Source organism: Mirounga angustirostris, unplaced genomic scaffold, assembly GCF_029215605.1.
Source record: "Mirounga angustirostris isolate CCGP_5_RB_7025 unplaced genomic scaffold, mMirAng1.0.hap1 SCAF_2, whole genome shotgun sequence".
NCBI classification, from domain to species: domain Eukaryota; kingdom Metazoa; phylum Chordata; class Mammalia; order Carnivora; family Phocidae; genus Mirounga; species Mirounga angustirostris.
The window spans coordinates 132478357-132491862 of NW_026991710.1; the positions used below are offsets into that span (position 1 = coordinate 132478357).

The window sequence follows — 13506 nt, forward strand, 5'->3', positions numbered from 1 at the left end:
GATGAAATTATAGAAACTGTGTGCTGTCCCCTGGTCCAAGAAGGTCATCTGCTGTTCTCCCGTTTTGTTACTAGCAATCAAAAGTTGACCCTAAACGAATTCCAGCTCCTTGAAAGGTATTTTTTTCCTTCTGTACCCAAACGGTCCTTACGCCCCTTTCCTCGCGCCAGTCATTTCTGGGCCCCTGCAGGGGGACTCCATTTCACGGAACCCCCCCAGTGCCCGCAGGGGAAGGTGCTGCGACGTCCTTCCACGCTCGGTCGGAGCACCTTTGCCCTCCCCCCGCCCGCCGGCGCGCCAGCCCGCGGTCCCCGGCTCCCGGCGGCGCGGCCCGCGGTGCCGCAGGGGCCCCGAGCGCGGCTGCGGACGCCCGGGCGGCCGCGCGCCACGGCGCAGGCTCCGCGGCCCGAGCAGGCGCGTCAGCCGAGCTCGGCGGTGGCGCGGGCGGCGGGGACACGGCTGCCCCCGCTCTGCGCCCGCCGACCCCCAGAAGCCACCGCCGTCTGGGCCCCGAGCCGCCGCGTCCTCGCCTGGCGGCTGCGGGCGGCGGCGCCTCGGGTGAGTGTCGGGGGCTCTTGGCTGGGGTGGCGGTGGAGGGCGGGCGAGGACCCGCTGTGGGAGGCGGCGGAATGAACGCTCTGCGCAAAGACCGGGTCCAGCCCGGGCTGGTGGAGGCGCGAGGAGCACTGCGGCGTGCAGGGGGAGGAGGCGAGCGCTGCCCTGCGCGGGTAAAGGGGCGCGGGGCGCCCGGCAGCCGGGTCCCGGATGCACCGGTGCGGTGGAGTCCGCAGATACGCTCCGGATGGAGGGCTGCAGAGAGCTGGGAGGAATTGGGAGAACGCAGGATTTGCGGGGAGGGCTCCTTGCGTGGTTTTGTTTGTGAAGCTCCTTCAGTCCTTGCAGCTGTCCCCTTTGAAGGGCTGGAGGTGAAGACAGGGAGCATAGGGTTGAATTTCTCTTCGACCCTTCAAACCGTCAGGATGGCCCCCCTGTTTTCCTGGGGAAGAATGTGAAGGCGGGAGAAGTACCTGCTGCTGTGGACAGAGGTGTCTGGAAGCAGATGCCACCGTAGGATGGGGGAAGGGAGCGTCCAGTGCTGGAAGTTGACAGAGGAGAGCCTTCTGTTGTTGCTCTTGGCATGATAAGTCCCCTCTGTTGTCCTCGGTAGAGGGGGCCAGGGAAGAAGCCCTTCTGGCTTGCCATAGGGGCTGTAAAGGATAAATGGGAGAAAATAAGAATTCTTGGGAGAAAGGAAGGGACAGAATACGACATAAGAGAAGCAAAATTATAAGGGCAAGATAGTAATTAAGTGGATGTTGAAGGATCTGATAGATCTCTTAGTCTGCAGAAAACAGTGATGAAGAAACAATTTATGGTTTGGAAATGAAGGACTGCAAAAGAGGCTTAAATATTCCAGAATATTAAAGTTCTTTTTATTTTTTTCTTTTTTGGATGCATCAGGCTGGCAAGAATATAATTCTCATTTGAGCATAGAAAATGTTATTAAAATAGGACTAAGAAGATTATTTGGAAGAGTCTGACCATACTTGCTGGTTTTTTTTTTTTTTTCATATTATGTTACCTAGAATTTGTGGAATCAAAAATCCTCTACGATAACTGTTAATAACATGAAAGTGGGAAAGCCAACAAGCTACCTTAAATCAATATGCACCCTTTTTGGGTAAAATGTAACTTGCAAATTTAATGGGTATAAATAAAAACAATGAATTTAAAGTGTGAAACTTTTGATTCTAATTTTTTCCTTTATCTCTGTCAATTCTTTAAGTTAGAATTGGCTTTTCCATTAGAAAAGCTTTATCATTTTTGAAAAAATATACATGCAAAATTCAAAAATATAGAAATTGAAAAAAGAAATAAAAAATCCAAATGTACAAGGAGAAGGTAACCATTTTAAAACTGTGTTAAACATCCTTGCAGGTGGCTTTCTATACATACATTGATAGATTGTGCAATTCAATTCAATGTCAATATACAATTGTCTGTAGCTATAAAATCAGAAATTTTGCATACCTTTTTTATACCTTTTGCATACTTTTTACCTCCTTGGGATTGTATTTTGTATGAGCCATTATTCTATTTAACACTTACTGCTAAACATCACAAATATATAATGAAGGCTAACCACATAGGTTCGAGCAATGAAAATTTCATGTACAAATGCTCTTGTCAATTGGGTAGTAATGGTCATACTCCTTAGAGTTGTATTGTTAATCATTTTATGTAAACATTTTCTTGTTCTTTCTTGTAGATTGATCTCCTGAAATTTAACTTTCAAGATGAAGTTTTTATTGGCGATTGCCTTTTTTATTTTAATTTCCTTGTGGGTTGAAGAAGCTTATTCTAAAGAGAAGTCTTCAAAGAAAGGGAAGGGGAAAAAGAAGCAGTATCTATGCCCATCGTACGTCCTTATGTCTTATATTATTTTATGGAGAAATGTTACTGCATTTTTAATCAAAGTAAGGTGGTTTGAAGCATATCAGCAGAACTTTTCATATGTACCCATTGGTTTCACAAGAGAGATTTAGAATGTGATAGCTAATTCCTAGTGTTTAAGGTAAAGTTTTATAAAGTTTTGTTCATGCTTTGGGATTACATAATTTCTATACATCTTCTACAAAATTAGAAAAAACATTACTATTTCTCTCGTACCCCAAATATGCAACGATAATTGGATACTGAAATTCCATGTTTTGAGCAAATTAGCAGTTCAAAAAGATGGTTTTTAAAAAATATTCCTAAAAATGAATATCACTTTAAAAATTAGCTAAAATATGATTTTTAAGGTGTATTTATATTGATGCATGGAAGAAGAAAATGCACAGAGTAGATCAGTTTTCTATTTTAATATTTGTCTGCAAAGGGCTTAGATTGGAAAATTAGGATATTTTTCAAAAAATATGTCACTAAATTTGAAGTTACTTGTAAAAACAAAATCTAAATCCGAATCACCTACTCCTCCTTTTGTAGTTTGGACTTTTTTTTTTTTTTTTAATAGGAAGAGCTAATATTACTGGTGAATAACAGCATATTCTTAATAATACCTAATGGTTAGAGCAATTGAAGAATATGTAAGTAAATAACTTTCACAAATGTAAGGTGTTTTCAGGTAATAAGATCACATATGCATTGATCTGGAATAAAAATTAATTTCCTGTTATAGGTCATTTTTTAATTAATATGTTTTAAATGCCATATTGATCACAGGTAACATCTCAGCATCAATATTATTTAAAGGTAGACTATTACAGTTTTGTAGATATTCGGTATAGGATAGTAAGGAACATTTTGGGAAGTTTATTTTGTTAAGAAAGGATATTAGGATTGGCATTTTGGGATGGATATCTGTATGACTATGTGATGCCAGAAGTCTGGAGAGTGTCATGATGCACATATAGTCTAGCATTAAATAAAGCTCCCGATTTAGAAGTATCTCTTGGTTTTCAAGTTTATTAGTCCTACTTTTTTCAGTGCTGCAGAGTCTGCTGTCAGCGCCAGATTTCTGGGTGTATTACAGGATGGCCCTGAGTTATATTCATGTGTCCCTCCTTGGCCATCTGCCCAGTTGGGTATGAAGTATCTGATGGGGCAGGTTTAGGAATAATCACCATCTGCAACCATCACTACTCTTCAGTGTTCAGAGTTTTTGTGTCACAACCAGGAGATAAGCCTGTTAGGGAACTGGACATTGTCAGGCTTTACTCCTCCCAAGCAAAAAGACACATTTTCATGTTTTAGATATTTTTATATTAACCTTTTACTTGATGAATGTTGGCATATTGGTACAAACTGTTGCATATGTGTTACAGTCATGGTGATTCTATGTGTGGAGTCAGGTCAACTTCAATCGATCAGGTTTCTCTATATGTGAAGCTGATAGGACTCTTTTTCCACTACCTCCTGCCCATTCCCCTCCCCCCCAATCAAATGTCATGAATCAAAGAGTTCAGAAGATGGCAACATCAAGCCTTAGAACTACCACGTATCTTTTTTTTTTTTTTTTTAAATTTATTTATTTTAGAGTGGGGGGAGGCAGAGGGAGAGAATCTTCAAGCAGGCTACCCACTGAGTGCGGGGCCCAACATGGGGCTCGATCTCACGACCCATGAGATCACAACCTGAGCCGAAACCAAGAGTCAGATGCTTAACCTATGGAGCCACCCTGATGCTCCTAACTACCATATATCTTATGAGAGTCCTTTAGAGGACATTCTATCCCTTTTCAGAATTATGCTATTAAATTGTCTTATATATAAACTGGCTATATATTTCCAGTGTGTATAGCTATTTAGGACAGATTTTTAGTTAAATCTAGTAGATTAAGAATGAAACAATAAGGTTCTCTTTGGCAAATGGAAGACCCAACATACACTTGGTAAGCCCATATCACAGTATTATAGATATGTTGTGTAATTAACTGAAATTTTATTGTTGAAATTTTCTGCCATGAAATTTAAATTTTAATTATTTTATTTATTTTATTTTATTATAATTATGAGACTAGATAAAACTTTATTAACAGTTGCCATGGTGATGCCTCTAAAAATCTGACTTATTAAAAAGCAGGTGTGCCTTGGAGAATAAGATTTACATATTTTTTTTTGTTTGAGCATTTTATTAAGAATTTTGACTTATTAACACTGCATTATGAACTTCAGAAGACTAGAGTTTTCTCTGGCTGTGTTTGGATCCATTATACTAAATTTCTTTGAACATCCAGATTAAGAATCTCAGCTATAATAATGTGCTGTGAAAGAATATGCAAATCATTTGTTTCTTAGAGGATGATCCATCTTGTATAAGTTGATAAAGTATAAAATATTTTGACTAAGAGGAATATTTGAGATTATGAAATTTAGGTACAGACTACCATATGCTCTTCAATATGGTGAAATCTTGTTCAGTGATATTTTTATTTATTTAAATTGTTTTTTTTTCTTTTTGAATAGGGTTGATGAAGCAATGAGGTTGTATATACACATGCAGTTAATGTGTGAGTGTAGCAAAAGTGAGCAAGAATTTCCTGTTTTACTGTTGTAATAATATTCTCTCCCCCAACCAAGACTTGTAACTAAGAAGAAAAAGATTTTAAAATGTAGAAGAAATAAAACACTTGGGGTCCTTAACATTCTAGAGTTTAATTTTGATGTTGAGCTTGAATTGTATCATAAACTTTCCTGGCTCTTTTACTATAGATTTTTTAACTCATGTTGTCTTGAGATGCTATAACATAAATTTATGCTATTGTTTTTTGATGTATAAGTGAAACAGTAGTACCACATTGACAAGCTATCTGATAAATTTCCTTTCAAAAACTTTAGAAATTTCATACATATTAAAATATAAGAAATAAACTGTAAATGAGAAAAAAAATTGATAAAGTCCTTGGATACAGTAAGCTTTTTATTTTACAGCTTGAATTTAACATTAACCTTCATCTATTGGGTCTCTCTTCTGATTATGTATAGTCTGCCTGAGTGATTCTGTCCAAATCTATGGCTGTAACTACCATCTATTCACTGTTAACTCCTAAGGTTCTATGTCCATCCCAGAGTTCTTTGAAGAATACCATATCCATACATCCAATATTTTCTACCTGGCTATCCTATTTTGACCTCAAACTCAACTTAAGATGACAAAACTGGAGTTCAGAAATCCTACCCACCACTCCTGATGCAGTGTTTCCTTATCCAGCAAATGATACCACTACCTCTTTTGCCAACTGAAATGCTGGGGATCTCCTTAGACCTTCTCTTTCTACTGAAACATCTCAAATTCATTAGTGTCCAAGACTTCTCAGTTCAGAGTCTTTCTCATCTCCAGAATATGTCCTTCATTTTCACTCCCCTGTGGGCACTGCTTTAATTACTCCTCTCTACCCATTTTGGTGAACTCTTTATTAGTCTCCCTGCTTCTTGTCTTCCTCCATCAGTTCATATTGGACACTGACCCCAGAGGATGTTTTCTAAATCTTCAGTCTAGGCAAGCAATTCCAATGCTTAGAGCCCTTCAACGGCCTCTGTAGTTTTCTGTGGCTCCAGAGACAAAGCTCTTGCTGAATTGGCCTCTGGATCATTTCTTGGCTCCACACAAAAAGCTCTTACTGAACTGGCCTCTGACATCTCCAGCAGTATCTTTCTATCACAGCCCCTCTCCCAACCCAACACATATGAGTCAGGTCTCATACACACTTGACTTTTCACCCCTTGGAAGTATTCTTCCCTTTACCTGAAATTCCAGTGCTTTCTTTTTTCTTTAGTTAACTCCTACCTCAGTGGTCTTGTCCAAATCCATGGCTATAAATATCATCTTTCACTGTTGACTCTTCCTAGAAAACAAAATTCAACTGAGTAAATTTGAAGATCTAACTGGCTTTATTAAGCAGTTCATAAATCGGGCAGCATTCCATCTAGCAAGTAGAGAGATGCTCTGAGGAGTTGTGCAAAGTGGAAGGTTTTTATAGGAAGGAGAATGTGGCAAGAGGTTATTAGCAAAAGAAAGGATTGCTTCAGGCAAGGCTACCTTTCCTTAAGGGGAAGAGCAAGGGATTTTATTAGGTGGATTACCTCATTTTTGGGGGGATTGAGAGGGCACGTGTGACAGATTCCTCATTAATGATGATCAGAAAATTCCTGACTGTCCAGTTTAAGACTGCATTTTTAGGGTAGGTTGAAATGCAGTTGGGTAAGGTATTAGGTCCGTATTTGGTGACTTGCCTTAAGTGACACCATTTTGGGCCAATGGTTTTCTTTTTAACACATTTAAGTCTGTATGCCTGGCCCAGACTTCTCTCCCAAATAACCAGATTTTAATCTGACAGTCCCATAATGACCTCAAACTCAAACCTTGTTATCTCCTTTGGGAAGCCTTTCCTAATCTGGTAATTTGATTTACATAATTGTACTCTGTGCCTCCGTAGTTCCCTAATTGCCTCTGATGTTTATAATACTGTATGGTAATCATCAATTGTAATTTTCTGCTTTCCCCACTAGATTGTAAGCTCCTTGGGAGCAGCGTCTTATTGACTCAATCACCAGAGATGAGATCAATTTAGTGCCCGACACAAAGTATACATGCAATAAAAATTTGTTTAAAGAGTGAATAAAAATCTAAAGATCTTTGGCTCTTATAAGTCATTATATTTGGATTTTGTTAAGGAACTTGAAAATAACTTATATAGTCCCTATGGACCATATTTAGAAATATGGTCTTAATATAGGGACAACTAGATGAGTTAACAACTGGGTAATTAGTGAAACATTTCCAATCTGGATGATGTTTCCTGGTGAAATTTTGGCCTTATCATGTTTAACATTTTATCAATGACTAAAATAAGACCGTACAGAGGAAACACATATCCAAACTGAGGATCATGTCATTTGGGGACATATAATGAATATCTGAGACAGAATTAGGATCCACCATGATCTTGAAGGGTTAAAGTGATGGGCTGAAACTAAAAAAGATAGATGGAAGTATAAATTACAATTTTGTCTGGAAATCATCTGTGCAAGTGTAGGATGGGGGAAACAGTATGGTAGAGAACATTTGGAAAAATTAGGTAATACAGTAATCATTTAAATATATATAAAATATGTATTACATGTATATAATATATATGATATAAATGAGTATATATAGTTAAACTAGTATTTTTATTTTACCAATCTTATGTTAAGTATATTACTTCACTTAATAGGATGATACTATTTCAAGCAAGATTAGAGAGGTTTCTGCATTGTGCTAGTCAGTATTTTCAGGGGAGAGAAATAAGAACAATTGAGATCATTAAAATCATGTCATATTAGAGAGACTGAAAAAACAGAGATTTGAAAGTTGTTTTCAAATCGTTGAAAAACTATGAGGTAGATAAGAAAGTTAGACTTTGCTGCTGGCACTAATAGTGAAAACCAGGACTAATGAGTAGAAGCTGTGGGTAGGATATTTTTAGCTCTCAGGAAGAACTTTCTAATAAGAGTTCTGCCTAAATATAATTGACTGGGAAGGGACGTAGTGGAGTTCCGTATAGCTGGAGGCACTTGGTATTGAGGGGTAATTATTTGGCAGGCCTATTTTATAGAAAATTTGAACATTGTGTAGGTGGTTAGACCAGATGGTCTTTTCAATCTGTCAGATTTTTAAGATTCTTTGATTCTAATATATTGTATTTGATTATGGCCTTACTATTATCCAATAGAATGAGATAGAATCATTTGAAAATTTTATCTCAGTGGTAGAATTTATTTGACAGAGAGAGAGAGAGAGCAGCAGCAGAGGGAGAAGCAGGCTCCCCACTGAGCAGGGAGCCCGATGCGGGACTCGATCCCAGCACCCTGGGATAGTGACCTGAGCTGAAGGCAGATGCTTTACCGACTGAGCCAGCCAGGCACCCATGGAAGTATATTTTAATATGTTCTGGTTTCGTATATGATACACACATAAATATAAATCTATAAACCTATACCTTCTTATAATTTATAGCAAGCATTGATTGGATCACTTATGTCTACCATCCCCCAATCACTATTTGAGACATATTTCCTCCTATTGGTTTAGATCAGAAAAGAGAAATATTTTCTGGGTTTGAAAGAGATACTTTTAAAATATGAATATTCATGAAAGTTCAAGATGAAATTCTATACTGAAGGTTTTTAAACCCTTATTATTAACTCAGGACAAAGATATATTTATTTTATATGGTAGATTTTCTTACCTACTATTGATTAATAGAGTGGGTTGATTTTAGTTTAGTTTTGTTGCTTCCTAGTGGAAATGTTCAAGATGAGTGCGTTGGCCAAAAGACGAAAGGCTGATTGCAAAAGGGGATGGGTAATCTCTGTAATGAATACAATGGAAAATTGCCCACATTATTCTTACTATAATATATCTAGGTTGAATATTTTACTGATGTTTGATTGTATGTTTTCTTATTACCTATTGAACAGTCCCAGCTGAATGGCACGCTTTTCTTTTGCCATGAGCTGAATTAATGATTTTCCCTTTCCAAATAGTTTTCCCAGGGTTTGAAACTGGCATCCTCATTACTCTAGCTGCTCAGGCATGAAACTTAAATGGGACCTGTCTTTCTTTCTCTTAGAATGATTTCCTGTATCTGTCATGTTCATTGCATCTCCACTTACCATCATTTTGAACAGTTTTCATCAATATTTTATTTTTTATTTTTTATTTTTTATTTATTTGAGAGAGAGACTGAGAGAGAGAGACCATGAGAGGAGGGAGGGTCAGAGGGAGTAGCAGACTCCCCGCCGAGCAGGGAGCCCGATGCAGGACTCGATCCCGGGACTCCGGGATCATGACCTGAGCCGAAGGCAGACGCTTAACCGACTGAGCCACCCAGGCGCCCAATTTTTTTTTTTTTTTTTTTTTTTTATTTGAGAGAGAGACTGAGAGAGAGTCATCAATATTTTTCTAATTATTTGCCCTGTTTTGTCTGTCCATTATCATTCGTCTCGCATATTGTTTCCATTTTCATCTTGTTAATACTACGTTCAAGACCCACAATGTCTTCTTACTGCCTGTTGGGTCCCAGTGCAAACTCTTTACTTTGATTTTCTAGGGCCTCTCTAATTTGCATCCCAAACTTTATGTGAAACTACGCTCTTATTTTAGAAAGGCTGATCTGTCCTTGCTCCTAAACTTCTCTGCCATTGCTTATGCTTAGACATGTTTATGTGTAGAATGACAACTTCCTGCATAATCTGTGCAGGTCTTACTAGTCCTTAAGGACTCATCTCAAGTATTACCTTGTCTTACGAAAGTTTTAAAATAATTAGAAGTTTCAGTTGAGAATAAGGTTAATATAAATTGATAGCATGTGATGGCTGTTTAATATAAAAAATATTAATATGGTTGGTATAAATTCTGTATTAGTACTAATACTCTTTATATCATATCTTTATTTTCTAGTTGAACTGTATTATGTATGTATTAACTCAATACATGTATATATACACATCTCATCTAATACATATATATATACACATACATCCATCTCATCTCAAATATTTATAATTTATTTGGATGGTTAACATAATATATTGTTAACTCTAACCATATATAACAAATGTATATACATACACTTATTTAGCATGCCTAAGTGAGGCTCTTATGCAAAGAATCTTGAAGTGTATATACATATATATATTCACACATGTATATTTAATATATATATGTGAAAGTGTGTGTGTGTATATATATATACACACACAAACACGTATTATACACACACATATACAATTTTATATTCTGCCTACTTCAAAATTCTTTCCTTAAGAGCCTCACTTATGCTTGCTAAATCAAATGGAATAAAATGGGTGACTGACTATATAGAAAAAACAAATAAATCTTTTGATTGGTCAGTGGCTCACTGGGACTGTGATTAAAGGTAATACATCTAAACCCGTATTGTTTAAAGTTCCCTTTGTATGTATGCTAAATCATGATGGCATGGTAATATAGGAGAAAGGACACTGCTATATCTCAATTAGAACTGTTGCTAATTGGCTTTATGACTTTCAATAATTCACTAATTTTAGGGGGTGTCTCAATTTTCTCATTTGTATAGGGAGAAGTTTGATCTCAGTAGTCTAATTTCACTCATTCATTCATTCATTTATGACAGCTGTATCTTTTAAGACTTAATCAAGTTTTATTTATGATTCTTTTGGTACCTTTATATTCAGGGTTAACTATTTTTGTTTTTGTCACTATTTTGCTTTCAGATTTAAAGCCAGTCAAGCCAAACCAATGGAAAAAGAATACACAAAATTCTGTTTCTTGACCAAGTTAATTACAAAGAGATCTAAATTTCAAACTTGGTTTATCAAAATGTACGCATTTAATTGAATCCCCAAGTAGAATAATATATGCAGAAGGTGAATTGTTTGCATTCTTAGTTTACCAATTTTTCACAAATTAAGGAATTTGACTTACAAAAATATACCTTTTTTTTTTCCTTTTGGAGATGAATAATACAATAATACAGTAAAGAATAGAGTATATTTGCAGAAGTCTTCTCTATTCTCTTTGTGCTATTACCTAAAAGAGGCACATCACTGCTGTGCTCCAGAAAGCAGAGAACCTTTTATAAATGAGTTCCTTTACCACAGACATTTTATGGAAATATACACTTAGAATTCTTGAAGCAAATTATTCAAATTTATGTACATACAAATAGCTCCTCTGAGAGGTGATGTAAATATGAAATAATATTTCTAGAGCTCTGATTGGAATAACAGCAAAACACTGATTAAATCACTAATAGAATATGTTGGGTAACTTGAAACATCTGACCTTTATTAGTCCTCTTGTAAGAGAACAATAGTATGAATTCATGACTATTCAGGGAAGGTTACTACTCTGATTCCTGAGAATAACCTAATAAAAAGGCCAACCGATTAATGAGTGGATGTGTAATGAGTGTTCTTTTGCATCGATAAAAGCTCTCTGTAATACCGTGGGCATGGCTGACAAAATGATCCAGAGGTCTAACTGCAACACTCTTTAATATTATCCAGAAGTTTTGTATTCATTTGATTATAATATTTTTGGCTTAATTCTACAGATGTAGATGTTTTCAGTTTTTAAGAATCTGTATTGATTTATTTTGTGTGGTGATCTAGTCTTGGCTGGGTCTTCACTCAGTTTCCAATAATCCTTTTACTTGGCCCTCAGTGGCTCTACTTTTCTCTCTAATAATTGTTTCATCCTTTATCCTGAGTCTTAGCATGCAGTCTTAGCTTTCACTTCAAAGAAAAAAAAAATAGAAGTCATTGGGCAGAAACTTCCCCAGTGCCTCTCTGTCTTCCTGCTAAAGCTACCTATAACATTATCCTTTCTTTTCTCCTTTGCTTCTGACTTAACAGGAAAGGAGATTCCTTTTGTCTTCCATCCTCTTCTGACACCTATCTCTATTACATTACCTTTGCTCTCCCAAGTTTTCAATATGCTTTTTTTCTTTGGATCTTTTTTTTTTCTGAGGACTTACAAAAATACTGAAGGGTCTCTCAATTGAAAAATAATAGTTTTTATATTCCTATTTCATTAACTTTGTTTTTTTCCCTGTGTTCACTGCCATATGTCTTAAACTAATAGCCTACAATGGTCTGTACTTTCTCAGGGATATTGATTATTTTTTTCTTTCCTTTCCTTTCCTTGAATTTCTTTAAATTATGAAAGCCATACATTATTGTGGTAACACATAAAACAATATGTACCACTTAATATTCTGAATACTCACTCTCCTGTTGATATTAACTCCTGTCACCATTGTGCTTTTTGATAAAGATATTTTTTTCCTTTTAAGGAAATTTACTGACTTTCTTTTGAGTCCTTCTACTACTTAATAAGAACTAATGATTGTCTGCTGCATCCTGACACACAGTCTCCTGCCCCACCCACCCAGCTTTTGGCTACTAGCACTTGACCCCCTCCTGGAACTATTTTTCTACCTCTCTGACTACAACTGATTAGCCATCTTCACTTGATATTCCTTTTCTCTCTGTCCTGAAATACTGAGTTTTACCAGATATTCATTCTTGGTCCTTTTAGCTTCTTACTCATCAATTTTCCCTGAGTAATTTCTACTTTATCTATGGCTATTCCCACATCTTTATCTCTAGGTGTAACTACTCCTATGGGTTCCCTATAATTATTTTCAAAATCCTGCTGGACTTCAGACTTAATGTATGAACCAGCTCTTCCATCTGTATTTCCCAGGTTTGTATTTAGCCTTTCCTGAGAAATGGCAGAAGTATCTTTCTTCCATGAGCTATCTCCCTGATTATCTCATCAGTTACTTATCTTGTTGATTCTTGTTTAGAAATGACTCTTGCATCTGGCTGTTTCTCCCCATCTCCACTAGTATGGTCTTTGCCAGGCTCTCATCATTTCACCTTGAATCTGTTAATGCAATTACATACCTAGATGCCTGAATTCCATCCTATCTTCTCCACTTTTATTCATATTGCATGGCAGTGACTCTCATATGGTTGGTCTCGGCACTCCTTTATAATCTGAAACATTGTTAAGGACACAAAGAGCTTTTGTTTATGTGAGTTATATCTACTAATATTACCTTATTATAAATTGAGACAAATTTTTTTATTTTATTGTGTTATGTTAATCACCATACATTACATCATTAGTTTTTGATGTAGTGTTTCATGATTCATTGTTTGCGTATAACACCCAGTGCTCCATGCAGAACGTGCCCTCTTTAATACCCATCACCAGGCTAACCCATCCCTCCACCCACCCTCCCCTCTAGAACCCTCAGTTTGTTTCTCAGAGTCTGTAGTCTCTCATGGTTCATCTCCCCCTCCAATATCCCCCCTTCATTTTTCCCTTCCTGCTGTCATCTTCTTCTTCTTTTTTTTAAATTATAATGTATTATTTGTTTCAGAGGTACAGGTCTGTGATTCAACAGTCTTACACAATTCACAGCGCTGTGAATTGTGTAAAATTGAG

At 37.0% G+C, this 13506-nt stretch overlaps 1 protein-coding gene across 2 annotated transcripts in view; it reads left to right on the forward strand.

Moving 5' to 3' along the window:
• Nucleotides 1-398: 398 nt before the first annotated feature.
• Nucleotides 399-13506, forward strand: part of GLRB (glycine receptor beta) — a 96508-nt gene continuing 83400 nt past the window's right edge. For both annotated transcript variants that reach the window (XM_045880237.3, XM_064585204.1), the window contains exons 1-2: nucleotides 399-558; nucleotides 2270-2419. In XM_045880237.3, the coding sequence (XP_045736193.1) occupies nucleotides 2298-2419 (122 nt within the window). In that variant the 5' untranslated portion in view covers nucleotides 399-558; nucleotides 2270-2297. The remainder of the gene's footprint in view (nucleotides 559-2269; nucleotides 2420-13506) is intronic.